General features: G+C 46.3%; 1 protein-coding gene across 5 annotated transcripts in view; it reads left to right on the forward strand.

Annotated features, from left to right (window-relative positions):
- The window catches only part of chl1a (cell adhesion molecule L1-like a), a 76,268-nt gene that overhangs the window by 37,418 nt on the left and 22,215 nt on the right, over positions 1-16,635 (forward strand). For all 5 annotated transcript variants that reach the window (XM_062540957.1, XM_062540962.1, XM_062540959.1 and 2 more), the window contains exons 13-23: positions 1,223-1,392; positions 1,624-1,789; positions 2,218-2,342; positions 3,194-3,295; positions 3,980-4,177; positions 4,959-5,029; positions 5,825-6,047; positions 7,263-7,378; positions 12,827-13,031; positions 13,909-14,031; positions 15,233-15,412. In XM_062540957.1, coding sequence (XP_062396941.1) covers positions 1,223-1,392; positions 1,624-1,789; positions 2,218-2,342; positions 3,194-3,295; positions 3,980-4,177; positions 4,959-5,029; positions 5,825-6,047; positions 7,263-7,378; positions 12,827-13,031; positions 13,909-14,031; positions 15,233-15,412 — 1,679 coding nt within the window. The remainder of the gene's footprint in view (positions 1-1,222; positions 1,393-1,623; positions 1,790-2,217; positions 2,343-3,193; positions 3,296-3,979; positions 4,178-4,958; positions 5,030-5,824; positions 6,048-7,262; positions 7,379-12,826; positions 13,032-13,908; positions 14,032-15,232; positions 15,413-16,635) is intronic.

The following is a 16,635-nucleotide window of genomic DNA, read 5'->3' on the forward strand; positions in this document are numbered from 1 at the left end:
ATGGCACAATCGTCTATAGAAATGTACAAATTGGTTTCGAGGGCCTCCATTTTTTTTATCACATAAGGGAAGAGGGTCTGCACATTTGTATGGCTCCGGAAAGAAGAATCTTTATTTTCTCTTTTTCCATTATATCAATGTATATGTTTTCACCATTTGATAAAAGATCCAATGTTTTCTGATCACTGTTACCAGACACACATAAGATTGAAGGAGGGATCAGGCAGATGACAATGAAAGTGTGGGGGCGTAGATACAGTATAACAGATACAGTATGCCCTGGTCGCTTTCATATCAAGCACCTGCACTTCACTTCAATTCAGTTCTTACCTCAGTGGTGGCCTTTGGTTCAGTGCTTAAATCCCAAACTTTTGAAACGCCGGCTGTACTTTGACATTACTTTCCAGCGTGAAGGTACTTTATTGATGAAAAGAATGGCACATTGAGGACTTCTTTGCTGATATCTAAGCTGAGTCCTAGAGGGAAGAACATGTAAAAAGTAGTGTGGAGAGGTAGAGAGAGAGAAGATTAAACACAATTGAACATTTTTAACCACATCTTTTAACCACACTGTAGGTACACTAAAAGAAAAAAGAAATACAGTAGCCTCAGTATTTATGCCTCAAGCTACCACCAAACCTGTTTTAAAATCAAGTGAGTTTATTGGCACACTAGAAAAGCACTCCGAGAGGGCAGACCTCGGCCAAGCCCCTCCTGGATCCAGATGGTGATCCAGATCACTCCCAAATTTGATCGTTTCTTCCTTTGGTTGTTTCAGACCTTTCCTGAAAATTTTATGGAAATCCATCCATATCTTTTTGAGTTATCTTGCTAACAGACAAGCAAACAAACAAACAAACAAACCCCGATGAAAACATACATAACCTCCTTGGCGGAGGTACTGTAATAAAGCACAATTTCAACAATAGAGGCCATCGTGTTTACAAGTGAAACAGGTTAAATAAGCTCACATACTGTAACACAACACATATTACAGTAATTTCCCGCATATAAGCCGCATTGTGTATAAGTCGCAGGACAGTGTTTTATGCAAGTTAAAAGAAACAAAACCATATTGATACCATATTAACTGTCCCCGTGTATTAACCTCATAGCTGAAGAAATTGAGCAAAATCAGTGTATACGACGCAGTTAATAGTCGGAAAATTGCGGTACGTACGGAAGCAATAACCCTTCCTGTGTTGTGGATGTTGCTTGGCAGGACGTCGGGCGAGAGCGGCCCTATTGTGGCAGGCGGCCGATTCTCTGTGCTCCCGGACGACGGCTCTCTGTTGATCAAGAGCGTTGAGGGAGACGACTCGGGACAGTACACCTGCCAGGCCTCCAACTCCGAGGGAGTGACAGACATCACGGCCAAGTTGGAGATAAAAGGTATGGGCCTCGGGAGAGAGAGAGAGCCAACGCTGCTCCTTTCCCCGCTAACATATTCACAGAGCTGTCAGGTGGGATGTTTTCATAACAATGTTTTTACATGGGAGGCTTTTCAGATTGCCTGGTTGTGTGGAGTTGACGTGTTGACACCCTAGAACAATCAATGGCTATCCTCTCTTCTCCTCTCCTCTCCTCTCCTCCTTTCCTCCCCTCTCCTCTTGTCTCCTCCAGATCCGACTCAGATTGCCGAGCCCCCCCAGGACTTGAAGATTCTGCGTGGCACGATGGCCCAATTTATTTGCCAGGCGGACTATGACAGGAGCCTCCGGAGGGAGTTTGAGATCCTCTGGGCGCGAGATGGCGAGGACACATACCTCAATTCAACAGAAGACGCGCGGTAGGAGTGCCACCCGGACTGGCGACCCGCTACAAGTTGGCACGGTGTTATTGAACACCGATGATGAGTGTGTTCTGCCGCCCGTGCGGGTCCGTGCTGTGTTGTGTGTGATTGCCAGTTCTTTTAATACTCTAGGGCCGCATGCTGTGTGTCATGTTGCTATGTGTGCTGTGTTCCAATAGCCAGCCATTCAGCAGTGGAATTGGAACTTTTTTGTCTCAATCCTCAATCCATGCAATTTAAATATTTTCTAGTAACTCCTTTCCTCATTGGAAGGAAGTTAATGGATTGATTGATTGATTGATTGGCTGATTGATTGATTGATTGATTGATTAATTGACTGATGTGTCAGTTAACAGATGCATAGTTGTGATAGACCTGTGGATAGCCTGTGAGTGGAGTGTGAAATCAGTGTATTGGTGTCACAGGATTTCTGTAGATGACGGCGTTCTGCAGATCTCCAACGTGAGCCACAGTGACGAGGGCTTGTACTCGTGCATCGCAAGGACGACCTTGGACCAGGACAGAGCCACAGCGTATCTCACCGTGCTGGGTAGGCCAACCTCCACCTCTCCCTCCAGTCCTGCTCCTGCTCCACCACTTACTGACTAAACACCCACCGTGTGTGCTGTGCGTGGCCTAGAAAAGATCCCCAGTCATGGGTCGTGTTTCTGTGTGTTTCTTAATCACTGTTGCAGCGGTTTGATGTGGAAACAAGGGTCAGACGCCCTGTGTGTTTCCCATTCTGTCTGAGCGCTGATCCTGCCGTCTCATTAGTGCTCAGCGTTTTGCTTTCTCGTCTCAGTGAGATTTCTCTCTCTAGTAATTGTGCTTATCGTCTTTAACGACGTGGCGGAGCTGATCATTACGCTGTGGAGCTCTAATGATCCCTCCATCCCCCTCCTCTCCTTTCTTCTATTCTCCTCTCTCCTCTCTTCTTCTCCCTCCTCTCCTCTCTCCTCTCCTCTCCTCACTTCTCCTCTCCTCTCCTCTCTTCTCCTCTCCCCTCCCCTTCCCTCCCCTCTCCTCTCCTCTCCTCTCCCCTCTCCTCCCCTCCCCTCCCCTCCCCTCTCCTCTCCTCTCCTCCCCTCTCCTCTCCTCCCCTCCCCTCTCCTCTCCTCCTCTCTTCTCCTCTCCTCTCCTCTCCTCTCCTCACTTCCCCTCACCTCTCCTCTCCTCTCCTCCTCTCCTCTCCTCTCCTCCTCTCCCCTCCCCCCCTCCTCTCCTCTTCTCTCCTCTCCTCCCCTCTCCTCTCCTCTCCTCTCCTCTCCTCCTCTCCCCTCCCCCCCTCCTCTCCTCTTCTCTCCTCTCCTCTCCTCACCTCTCCTCCCCTCTCCTCCCCTCTCCTCCTCTCCTCTCCTCTCCTCTCCTCTCCTCTCCTCTCCTCTCTATGTCCCATTGCAGATGTCCCCGAGGCGCCCAGGAACCTGGTGCTTGCAGAGAGAAGACAGCGCAGTGTCCGCCTCAAATGGACGCCTGGCAAAGAGCACAATAGTCCCATCACTGGTAATCCCCCGGACCCTCGCAGCAAGCAGTTTAAAGCAGCCCACATTACACTGCTTTGTTGAGAGAGAGCCAAACAGCTCTGTTTCAAACCATTCGTTCTTATTGTTACTGATAGATATCATAACTTGGAGTGCAATTCCCAATTTAACGGGATTATTCTGCTCTCAATGCATAACATGCATTTTCCTATTACATGTGATTGATATGTAATTTTTTAAGACTAGATAAGGCTTCATGCATGCACATCTAACAGAAAATATTTTTGCGGGGCAGAATTAGCATTAGAATGGTATGGAGTCGATTCCCAGTTATGCTCCTGAGCAAGACACTTGTCCCTGAGTTGCCCCGGGAAAAGGTGTCCGTGTAATGGGTCTCTGTGAGGTGCTCTTAACAAGAGCATCATCTAAATGCCTACAGTATAAATCAGACAGTCAGAACCCTACCTGCTGTGTCTGGATTGATAGATAGATAGATAGATAGATAGATAGATAGATAGATAGATAGATAGATACTTTATTGATCCCCAAGGGGAAATTCAAGGTCCCAGCAGCTTAAAACACCACACACAAAATACAATGTAAACAGGAAAATACTGTACAAAGCAAATCAACAAACAGTTAATTAACAAACAAACAAACAAAACAATTAACACTGACGGTGGTTTTGGGGGTTTGTGCTGTCCAGAGTTCGTCATCGAGTACGAGGAGAACCAGTGGGACCCCGGGAGGTGGCGTGAGCTGGAGCGAGTCCCCGGCAACCACGTGTCCGCCATGCTGATGCTGCAGGGACACATCAACTACCAGTTCCGCGTCTCCGCCGCCAACGACCTGGGCCGGGGACGGCCCAGCAAGCCCACGGAGAGATACAAGACGCAGGCCACAGGTCAGTCTGACCACGTGTCCCGCCACTCACACTTATTTCGCTCCTGCCCGCGTCTCCGTAATGGTGTTCGCAGCGATCACACCATTTCTCCCTCTCTCCCTGTGTCCGTCTTCCTCTCGCTCGCTCACATCCTCTCCCCCAGCAGCTCTTGCCCTCTCGAACCGTCTATCACTCAGCTCACCTTCTCTTTCCATCTCCCATTTTCTCATTTCTAACACTTCTTTCTCTCCACTCCATAAAGGTGTCCATTTTCTGTCTCTCTCACTTTCGCCTGATATTTCTCACTCTCTCTCCTGCTGACACTCATTTCTGCTCCATAGTTGATTTCTCAGGTTCTTCATTCGACACCTTTCTTCCTAAAAACAATCCATGTATCTCTCTGCCTCTTCCTCTGTTTCACTATCCACCCATCTCTCTCTCTCTCTCTCTTTCTCTCTTAATCTCTCTGTCCATCCATCCATCCATCTCTTCATCCATCTCACGTCGTCTGCTGACTTTCCCCCCACCCCCGGGCTCACAGTTCTCCTTGAACTTTCACAAAGCTGCTTGCTCATGAACTTTTTAAGGTTTACACTCAGATTAGACCGCCTCAGTAAATCCTCATGCGCATTTTAATGCCCCAATAAATTGGGCAATACCTTTTACAGTGCCGTTTATTATCATTACTCCTGATTTACCGCGCTGCCACCGTAAATCGGCGCAGCGCTATTGATTTTGGCAAAGGCGTCGCCCCGCATCAGATTGAGCAGACAGTATTTCTGGTGTGTGTGTCGCCTAACAGAGCCAGACAGGAATCCGGAAAACATCAAAATTGAGGGTCACCTGCCAAATCAGATGGACATCACCTGGGAGGTACGGCATCACATTGCACCACCACCAACATCATAGGCTGTCAACTGTCCATCAGCTGTCAAGACGGACTGCATTCCTGATAGTGGTAGTAGTGGTGGTAAAAGTAATTGATGGATTCATTTTGTATCATTATTCTTGTTTGCACATTCGTCTCATTCATGTCCTAAGGGGACGGAAATGAAGAAGGATTTGCAGTAAAGTGACAGAAGCGCCCCAGGGTAGCTGAAACTGGCAGCGTAATAAACACTGATGTTTTTATTATTTTCATTTGATGAATGTTAGTTGGTATGCAATGTTAGCTATCACGTAAATGAATTTTCTTTACAGCCTCGATAACTTCATTCTTTACATCAATGCAATAAAGAAACTAATATCCTCAGATGCTCAATTCAGTTTTGTGTTAATTACCGACTCAGAAGAGGGCCCATCAGTGGCAATAGAAAAATACAAGACAGAATATTACTATTTATACTACTACTACTACTACTACTACTACTACTACTACTAGTATTAATACTAGTACCACTACCACTACTATGACAGAGCGGGTATAGAAGTTCATTAAAGTTTGTGTGTGTACCCCTGCTGTGTGCGTGTGTGTGTCTTTGTATGTGTGTGTGTGTGTGTGTGTGTGTGTGTGTGTGTGTGTGTGTGTGTGTGTGTGTGTGTGTGTGTGTGCGTATGTGTGTGTGTGTGTGTGTGTGCGTGTGTGTGTGTGTGTGTGTGTGTGTGTCTTTGTGTGTGTATGTGTGTGTGTGTGTGTGTGTGTGTGTGTGTGTGTGTGTTTGCGTGTAGCCACTGCTGCCGGTCGAGCACAACGGCCCCGGGCTGGAGTACAAGGTGAGCTATCGGCGGTCGGGCGTGGACGACCGCTGGACGGAGCAGATGGTCAAGAGGCACCTGTTTGTGGTGAAGAACACGCCCACGTTCGTGCCCTACGAGATCAAGATCCAGGCTCACAACCAGGAGGGCTGGGGCCCGGAGCCCAAGGTGGTGACCGGCTACTCGGGAGAGGACGGTGAGTGTTGTTGTGTTGCGCCATGGGAACGGACGCTATGGCAACGGACAAGCGCAGGGCTTAAAGTTCTTCCGACACCCTCTCAGAATATCAGATGTCATCTGGGTTGCTTCAAAAATTGAAAATAGATAGTTATATATCATGACTTCAAAAATGTCTGATACTTAAAGAAACAGGAGGTTGCCTTGCCTTAAGCCCTGGACAAATGATGAAACTCACTTGGATTGTGCTCAGTTCCACCCAATCTGGCTCAGATCTAGCCTCTGTCTGGCCCTGATGCGGCCTGTAGTCGGCTGCGATCTGTTGTGGTTATTGCCTCTATGGTGCTGTGGACAAGCTTGACAGGAAATGCTGTTGTAATTTTGGTTGCCCATCCCCTCTGAACAAATGCTTTGATGCGCTGTAAAAGGTTGGCTTGTCAAATGACCAGTTCTTGTCTGCAGTTGTCTTTTGGCATTGTCTGCGGGAAAATGCATCAGGTTGGATTTCTTTTCTCTTTCTTCTGTTTTTTTTAGTTTTTTTTTCCTCTCCTCTCCTTGTCAGAAAAGCAAGAGCTGAATGGTAGTGTTAATTAGGACTGTGTTACAGTACAGAGTTGGCATTTCCCCCCAGTCTCCCCTGACAGTCCTGAAGCTCTAGTATGTGCCAGTTATAGCCTCGCTGTATAAACGTGTGATTGCTGTACTGTACTGTAGTTCTTCATAGCCCTGTGCTCCTACACAAAAGGGACTGTGCATGCATGGAAGAAGGAGGAAGCGAGCTTTGCATTGTGCCTGAGACTTTCAAGTGAAATATGACGTGGGCTGGAGTTTGACACGTTGCTCGTGATCATTTTTCATGTTCAAGTTCATTGCATCAGCAGCTGCAGCTGCAGCAGCAAAGATAAAGGAGAGGGGAGGCAGACTGCCTCTGTTCCAATGCAAGGTTCCCCTCCTCTATATACATGGACAGGCCCATCTGATAGAACAACTTAGATGAAATACGGATATGTATCTAGATGTGTATGTATCTATGCACCTTATCTTTGTGTGTGTGTGTGTGTGTGTGTGTGTGTGTGTGTGTGTGTGTCTGCAATCTGTCTATAATCTTTGGTCACATATCTGTTTGTGTGTTGATCAGTGAGTGGCCTATGGTTATGTTTCCGTGTGTGTGTGTGTGTGTGTGCATATCTGTGTGTAATCTGTTGGTGTGTTATCTCTGCTGTGCTCTCTGCAGTGCCGCTGGCGTCTCCTGAAGATGTGTCTGTAGAGGTGGTGAATGCCACTCTGCTGCGGGTGCGCTGGAGCCCCGTCCCTGCCAACATGCTGCGCGGGCACCTGGGGGGGTACAACGTGAGTCTCCCCCTCCCTCTCCCTCGCCCTGTCTCTCCACTCTCCCCTCTCCGCTCCCCTGCCCTCGCCATCCCCTGTCTCTACCATCCCCTGTCTCTGCTATCCCCTGTCTCTACCATCCCCTGTCTCTACCATCCCCTGTCTCTACCATCCCCTGCCCTCGCCATCCCCTGTCTCTACCATCCCCTGTCTCTACCATCCCCTGTCTCTACCATCCCCTGTCTCTGCCATCCCCTGTCTCTGCCATCCCCTGTCTCTGCCATCCCCTGTCTCTACCATCCCCTGTCTCTACCATCCCCTGTCTCTGCTATCCCCTGTCTCTACCATCCCCTGTCTCTACCATCCCCTGTCTCTGCTATCCCCTGTCTCTACCATCCCCTGTCTCTACCATCCCCTGTCTCTGCCATCCTTTTCAGAGGACTTCCCAATTCAGCCTACAGTATGCCCCTTTTCCTACCCTGCCTTCACTGTTACTGAAATTGAATTCTGGATTAATAACATTAGAATAGAATAGAATAGAATATATACTTTTTTGATCCCGTGAGGGAAATTCAGTTCTCTGCATTTAACCCAATTTAACCGAATTAGTGAACACACAGCACACAGTGAACACACAGTGAGGTGAATCACACAACCCAGAGCAGTGAGCTGCCTGCCCAACCAGCGGCGCTCGGGGAGCAGTGAGGGGTTAGGTGCCTTGCTCAAGGGCACTTCAGCCGTGGTGGACTGGTCGGGGATCGAACCGGCAACCCTCCGGTTACAAGCCCGATGCGCTAACCAGTACACCACGGCTGCCCCAAATTATCTTTCTTTCTATCTATCTATCTATCTATCTATCTATCTATCTATCTATCGATCTGTCTATCTACCTGTCTGTCTGTTGTTCTGTCTATCATTTCTAATATACCATCTCTCTCACCACTAGCACTCCACAACTTCAGCTAGCTTAGCTTCACCCATTTCACATGTTTCTGCACTTCACATTTGTCCCCTCCGAATGACCGCCTTGAGCCCACATCATCCCTGCCCTCATCTTCGCTGTGTCCCTGCCGCAATCTCTCAGTCTCAGTCTAAATACACCCTTACCCCTCACTGCTTAGCATTTGAAAAGCCAAGCCATCAACTAAACACTGTGGTCAGACATGGTCCCGAAAAGCCCCCCTCTAAAAGCTATACTCAGTCGTCCGCAGGTGTTTGCAGCTCCAGAAAACTGTCCTGCATGATGGAGGTATTCATGCGTCTGAATACCTCCATCAAACAGATGGCTGATGGTCACTTGGTCCAGGCACAACCCTTTTCAAGAAGTAGAGCCCTTTTCTTTCTCCTCTTCACATTCCTCCTCTCTGAAAGTGCTATGCTATCTATAGCTAGCTACCCGTAGGTCTGCACCCCTATTTGTCTCCCTCTCTGCCTTCCAGCCTGCTTGGATTCAGTTCTTACTGTAGCCTAACGTTACGTGTCCATTATCGCGGCAAAAGCCACCGCGCCGCACATAGCCCATTCATTTCCTATGGAGAGCGGCACGGCGTAGTTAACGCTTCCGCAAAGCACCTTGGGAAGGCGGCGCGGTCATTTGAACAGAGGCGATGCGTCAAGAAGTTGGGCTCTGCTGAACTTTATGCAAATGAAAGCGGTAAACGCGAGGCAGCTAGCCAATGAAAGTACGTCTTTGGTAAACAAGTGTTCTCCTTTGCTCTAGTCCTCCGGTCCGGAACCATAGCCTGCTAGAAATATTTGTTCCGCCTGCTAATCGTCTCGGTTTAATGAAAATATATAAGTTATATAGCGGCTAAGCCATTAAGTTTAGAACAAGTTTGCCACTGAACCCTATCAAAATGACATTGTTGGCGACTTGAACCAAGACAGAAAGGTGCTTTGGAGGAACATGGCAATGACATTTGTGAGTATTTCAACAAAATATGTTAAAATTACTTGCACTGGCTAATAGTGTTACGTATTAAGTAGCTATCTTCACTTTAGTTGCCTATGTGTGCTGGCATTGTGTATTTCGATGTAATAAACTGCTTTAGCCTACTACACGACCACAAGCGGCGACGAAGAGAGGGTCTAGGCGTCTGCAAGCGTCAACGCGCCGCAATAATGGACATGCACCGTAAGTCCGACGTCAGGGGCTCAATACAGCTTTTTTTTGTGAAAAGACGTTTATTTGCGTAGCCGGGCATTTTTTTTTGCCACTTGTAAACTTTGTCATCATCACCTCCGTTTTAGCAATTGTAAAACCAAATCGCCAAACTTTTACAGAGTAGTTACTGTAGCTGTGCAGCTAGATGATATATTCAAGGGTAACACCAGGCTTCTGCGAAAAGTAGGATTTGATTAGATGGAGGCAACAAGTCAGTAGTATGGTAAGAGGACCGTTTTCTTAAAGGCTACTCAGAATAGCGGAAAAAAAATGTGTATTTTGCGGTCTATGGAGAAAAACAAGTGAGTATGAAAGCCTCTGGACCCGGAAAGAGATTTAAAGGGACATCTCACCGATTAGCATTAAGCTTTGTATCTTTAGAAAAACAGTGATGTTTTTGAATGGTCATGCATCATTCCCTCAGTTTGCCTTGAGATGGGAGAAATACGGATTTCAATAAAACCCATGAATAGGACTTCCTGCTTTCAATGATGTAAAATGATGATTTTTACATGATTGAAAGCAGGAAGTCCAACATTGAAATCTGTATTTCTCCCATCTCAAGGCAAACTGAGGGAATGATGCACGACCATTCAAAAACATGACTGGTTTTCTAAAGCTACAAAGCTTAATGCTAATCAGTGAAGTGTCCCTTTAATATCCCATTCTTACAACATCACTTACAGTAATAAGCGAATATCACAGCTCTCTCCTGCTCCAGGTGGGCTCAGTCTGTCTGGTCTTTTCTCTGTGAAGTACATCGGCTCCTCTCACAGCCCCTCTTGCTCTCTCCACACGGCTTCCTTTGCAAGCCTTAAAGCAACATTAAAGAGTTTTTCCTACCTTAAAATAATGTTTCCAAAATCATTTCAGCGGTTCATCAACTCGTAACAGGGAGAACGGCACTTGGGCATTCACTTTGCGGCCCTCTACCTGTAGTTCGGTGAAATGAGACATAAGAAACTACAAATTTGACTTGCTTCGATGTCGCAATACATCATGCTTTCATAAAAATCATGAAATATACTCTACAATGTCTGGATAAAGAAATAGCGTGCATGTGACAGCTAGGAAAAGTGCTTTAGTGTTGCTTGAACCCAACACAGACGACCGGTGCCTGGATGAAGAACTCTTCCTAACGCTTCTCTCCTCCTTTTCATCCTCCTCCTTCTATTCCTCCTCCTCTTCTTCTTCGTCATCCTCCTCTTCCACCTCTGCCTCGGCTCTCCACTTGGTCTGGGAGGTCAGCATGTAGTCCGGCCACTACCCCAGCTAGACCTACCACTGTACACTCTCTTTGCCCACTTCCACACACACTCCCACACACTACCCCTCCCCAGCATTCTCTCACACACACACACACACTCTCTCTCTCTCTGCACCACTACCTTTGTTATCCTCCTCCACTGCTGCCTGGTCACACTGCCTGCCTTTATGGTCTAGAGCAGTGGTTCCCAAACTTTTCTGGCTTACGGCACCCCTAAACATATCTCTCCATCCACGGCACCCCCATTTTTTTTTTTTTACTTTTCACTCAACCTCCTTTGTGCCATATTTGTACTTCATGCCATTTTCTTTAACCTTGTGATATGTTGGATAGGCCAAAACTGCTTTTATTATAGGCATTACTAAGATAAGGTGAAGTTAATATCTTTTTTTGTTTTATTCAAATGAACTACTTTCATTCAACTCATTTAATTGAACTTTTGAATAAATGGTGAACAGGATAACCAACTTGATAATCACCTGACCTCGGTGTGCAGTCTTAACCCATTTCACTGCAGAGGGCAGTGAATAACCGTGTTTGAAGGGGACGTGATTTAACTTAATTAACTATTTTTACGCTCTATTTCAATACATCCGTCAGGTCTGGAGGCATCGTTTTTGCAGTAAGAGCCTCCCGATGCAACATGCAATGCGTCGCTACCATGGAAGGATTCTGTTGCATAGCTTTCGTTACAAAGCCTTTGACCCGACCTGTCATTGAGGCCGCCCCGTCAGTGGCAGTGCACACACTTACGCACATATCCCAGCTAAGATTATTGTTCCTTAAGTATTCATCTGTCACCCTGAATATCTCATCTCCGGCAGCATGGTTGGTCAGTTCTTTGCAAAATAAAAAGTTATCTGTAAATGTGTCCTCATCGACATCTCACGTTAGCGAGCAGCTGGCAAAGGCCAATAGCATAAGTGAACTCGTATTTGAAGCGCAGACGTCCCCAATAGCCGTAGCCATCGTTAGCCCACGTCTCCCTGCAGACCAGGCATACTGGTCTGGTGTGGGACACGTTACCTCGCCAGCCCAAGTGAACCCATACTGGAGGTAGGAGTCGTTATGTTGCCTCACTTTTCTCTTTGCTGATTTCGTCTGGTCAGATTCCGAGGTCTGTCCCTGTGGAGGTGCATGGCGTTCTCTTTAAAAACGTATCCATTGCGCCTATAACTGCACTCCGCCATACGGAATAACGAACGAAGTCACCGAACAAACAATAAGTAGCCACTGTACCTACATACAGCACAGTACGATACAGTAAACTGTAGCCTATTATTTGTGCTGCAAATACGTTTTTGCAATAAAATGAATTTTGAAATGGATATTATGCTTTTTAAAATGTCATTAAATTATCAAGCCTAGACAATTCCGCGGCACCCCTGAGCATGCGTCACGGCACCCCAGGGTGCCGCGGCACCCACTTTGAAAACCCCTGGTCTAGAGGCAGCCCTGCCTCTTACTGCTCCCTTCTGATGACCCTCCAGGGTCTCTGATGAACTACACACACACACACACACACACACACACACACACACACATGCGCCCGCTCACACACACACACACACACACACACACACACACACACATACACACACACACAATTTGGGTTATCACACTACTGTTCTCTGTCCACACGACTGGCCAGCCTTTCTCTCTGTCTTTCTCTCCCCTCCCTTCCTAATATGCTATACCCTTTTCATCCTGTCTGCCTGTGAGGTGCACCCCAGTTAGACATGCATCTCTTCATACCTGTCTGACCATAGGCTAGCCTATCACACTCACACACACACACACACACACACACAGGCATGATAGAGTTGAGCTTGCCAAAGAACAATGTCAAGAAAGGCTATTCTCTATCATGTCTTTGAATGTATTTGATAATTTCAGGCACAGATAATGTCCTGTCTATCAGCCCGACACACACATGCACACACACACAGCACACACACACACACACACACACACACACACACACACACACACACACACACACACACTGACATATGTTTTGGTCTCTCGCCTCTTCCAGGTGAACTGGTGGAGGATGCGGAGCCTGCTGGCCTCCTCCAAGGCTGCGGGGGAGAAGCAGTCCATGCGGGTGTTTGGGAACCGCACGCACACCTTGGTCCCGGGCCTCAGGCCCTACTCAGAGTACCGCCTGAGTGTCAACGTGTTCAGCAAGAAAGGCAACGGGCCGAGCAGCCTTCCTCTGATGTTCACCACTCCACAAGGAGGTACGCTTTTGTCGTGTGTATTGAATTACTGTTTTTCCTCAGACGCTTTGGTACATTTCTCGAATCATCCTTGAGATTTGCTAAACAGAAATTGCATTTCTCAAAACTATTTGTACAAATAGCAAAACACCATGGATTACCTGCAAAAGCCAGTTTCTTGCTCAAAATCCTTAGTCCATCTCTCAAAACGAAATATTTGTGGCAATGAACATGTCAGTGCATCAGAATGACAAGTCCTTGTGTCATTGTGTACGGATAAGACAATCAAATGGCTTAGTCATTATGTCAGTGTAACAGTGTATTCTGGAGGGATGATCTGATGTAAACTATGGCTAAGATTTTGATGTCAATTTTTGTCAATTGTAGGTTACACCTTAGTGTATGTGGGAGTTTGATTGACAATATTCACATTTACGCTTTTACTGTTTTTTTACTGTAATTTGTTGTCCAAAACATGCAACTTGATCAAAGAAATAAGAAACTGCTTTTTTGATGTGCACAAGTGACACAATGACTTTCATCTGAGAAATGTACCAGAGTGACTGAGAAAAACTGTAAATGAAGATACTGTGCCTGCATCAGGTGAACCATACTCACTGATGTACCATTTAACAGCAATGTAATTAAAAGTCACAGCCATATTTGGCTTTGGGAAAACAAAAGTAACCATAGAAACCAATGTTAATGGCATGGCGAAGAGTGGCGTAACCATGGGTACCACTGAGCACCAGGGTAAAACAAGAGTTGCCACTGTGATCAAGTCAGCTTTCATTAATGTACAAGTCAGAGCCTTCATGATCATGAGAATCGGAGTGAGATATCATTGTGTGTGTTTATCATTATTAATTGTTTGTTTTGTTTGTTTCTTTGCTCTTAGTTCCGGAGAAAATGTCACTCTTAAGAGCAACAAACCCCCAGAGAGCCTCCATTACACTGGTGTGGGCCCCGCCCATGGAGACCAATGGCATCCTGACAGGCTACAGCTTGCAATACCAGCAGAGTATGTTCACACACACACACACACACACACACACACACACACACACACACACACACACACACTCACAGTGTTTACTCTACACCATCAGCTTAGCCAGGTAAAGGCACACACAAACTAACAAGGATTTCAGTCAGTCTGTCAGTACCAGGCTCTCACTGGCAGGTACCTGACAGGTACCTCTTGTTGTTGTAATCAGACATGTGAGAATGACAGACTAATACCACAGAGGGCTTCAGCGCTGTTATCACATTGTCATTCTTACGGTAAAGGAATTCAACAGATGCAGTTGTTACAGTTGATACAAATTACACATCGTCTAATGCAATTTGTAGATGAAGTAATATCAGAATCATGCCACTGGGTGGCACTGTTCAATGCATGATCAGTTGCATCAGCCATTAATTTGTGAGGGCACAGAAGGCCATGGCATTTGTCTGGTTGTATAAACATACATTTGAAAAACAACCACATGTGAGCTCAGGTTACAGCGTTTATAGTGCTGTATGATTACATATGGAAATAAGCACACTAGATCAGGGCTTCAGAAATGTATGTCTGCATATTATGTAGAATTCTGATTTAACATGTTAGTGTAACAATATGAGCATAAAAGATGTGTGGGCTGTATCTAAAGGATAGTGTTTGAGGTATGTAATACATAGTCATCCTTGTACAACATATAATGTGTAATGATGTGATGTGTGTAATGATGTACACAGTAATTTCCTGTGTATTAGGCACATTGTATATGAGCAGTAGGGCAGTGTTTTGTACAAAAAAAAAAAAACATATTAATGCCATATTACGTAACTGCCCCTGTGCATTAGCCTCATAGCTGAAGACATTTTTGCTAAATCAATGTATAAGCCGCGGCTAATAGTTGGGAAATTACGGTATAATAGATGTGTGGGCTGTATCTAAAGGATAGTGTTTGAGGTATGTAAAGTCGTCCCTGTACAACATACACATTTGACATGATTCATGGGAAGAGAGTCACATCCGGTTGTCACTCCTTTGTCACGGTCTTCTCTTGAGAGTGACCATCAGCTGGGAGTGTTTTGTTAAATGGACAAACGATGTTCAGAACATCATATACCACTTCAGGTCAGACAAACCCACACAGCCCATTTCATGGTAAGTCTGACGTGCTGGCTGGCCGGCTGGCTTATCTATCTCTGTCCGTCCATCTCTTTGACTTTAGTGAACGACACGCAGCACCTGGGCCCCCTGCGCTCCGTCAACATCAGCCGGCCGGACGTCACCCACTGGGTCCTCGACGGGCTGGACCGCTCCAGCGCGTACAAGTTCTACCTGAGCGCCTGCACCCAGGTGGGCTGTGGTCCCGTCATCAGCGAGGAGGCCAGCACTGCCGCCGAAGCCCGTGAGTATGCTGCTAGCACCTGCGAGACGAGGACACGTCGGGGGGGGGGGGGGGGGGGGGGGGCAGAACTAGCCGGTCCATAAGCACACCTGAACCAAGGAGTGGGGGCGAGAACGTAATCAATCAGAGAGCAGGCCTCGCGGGTCATCACAGTACACAATAGCGTATCGTGACTGTGTTGAATGGGGGGCGGAATGCCCTGGAATTGCATGTGGTGCTTTGGAGGATGGTCAGGTATGAATTGAAATGTAATGGATTACGATGGAATCAAATGGTTTTTAACTCAACCATGGGAAGCATTTATGAAGAATGCAGTCGTCGAATCAATTTGAGTTCAACAGCCAATTCAATTCTATTCACTGCCTCTGAGGCACCGTGTTGATTCACTGAGATCGTTGATGACTTGGCCTCAACAGAGGTTATAGAGCTGTGCTCTCAACCATCTTTGGTTGTTATGTTTGTTTCCCAGGACTGGACCAGCTCAAAAATGCAATAGATAACCAGATAACCATGTGAATGAATGAAAAGTTTGAAATTAGAAACGTGAGGTAACCATGTGAATGAATTTGCTGAATTTGTAAAAAAAAATTAAAGAAGTATGAAATTAGAAACGTGAGGGAATGCACCTTCGATAAAGTGTCTTGGTATACAAGAGGATGGATGCAAAAGAGTGGAATTGCTGTCATGCCAGCAGTCATGCCCGTTTCAAAGCACACCGCATTCCTGTGGAGGCTGTTTGTAGTTACTCTTGGATGAAGATCATCGCAGGCTGAGCCAGAATATCACATCGTGTGTAAATGTAGTTGTCACGCACCTTATTTATTTTTCAAATCACTGTAGGCTATACAGAGATGTCTTGGCGGTAATCCATCCACATGTCAGATATACTTTTCCTATTATAGTGGAAATTTCACAATTTCACTGGCATGTGATTTGTATTCATGCTTGTTTATCCAGCTGACTTGAACCCGACCGCTGAGGATTTCACACCAACGGCCTCTCTGACCCCCACAGAGATCAGTATGTATGTGTTTGTGTTAGCGTGTAGCTCGCGCCTCTTCCTGTCGTGAGGTAGTATAGTAGACGCACTACATGCTCCAGCTGTCTTCCCTCGTTATAGCTGCAGACTCTGAACATTAGTAAAGCTAACCTGCAATGAATTAGAGATAACACTTATAATTAATATAGAGAACTAATATAGAATTTACTCGTCATGAATAATT

This window comes from Sardina pilchardus, chromosome 7 (genome assembly GCF_963854185.1).
Source record: "Sardina pilchardus chromosome 7, fSarPil1.1, whole genome shotgun sequence".
NCBI classification, from domain to species: Eukaryota; Metazoa; Chordata; class Actinopteri; order Clupeiformes; family Clupeidae; genus Sardina; species Sardina pilchardus.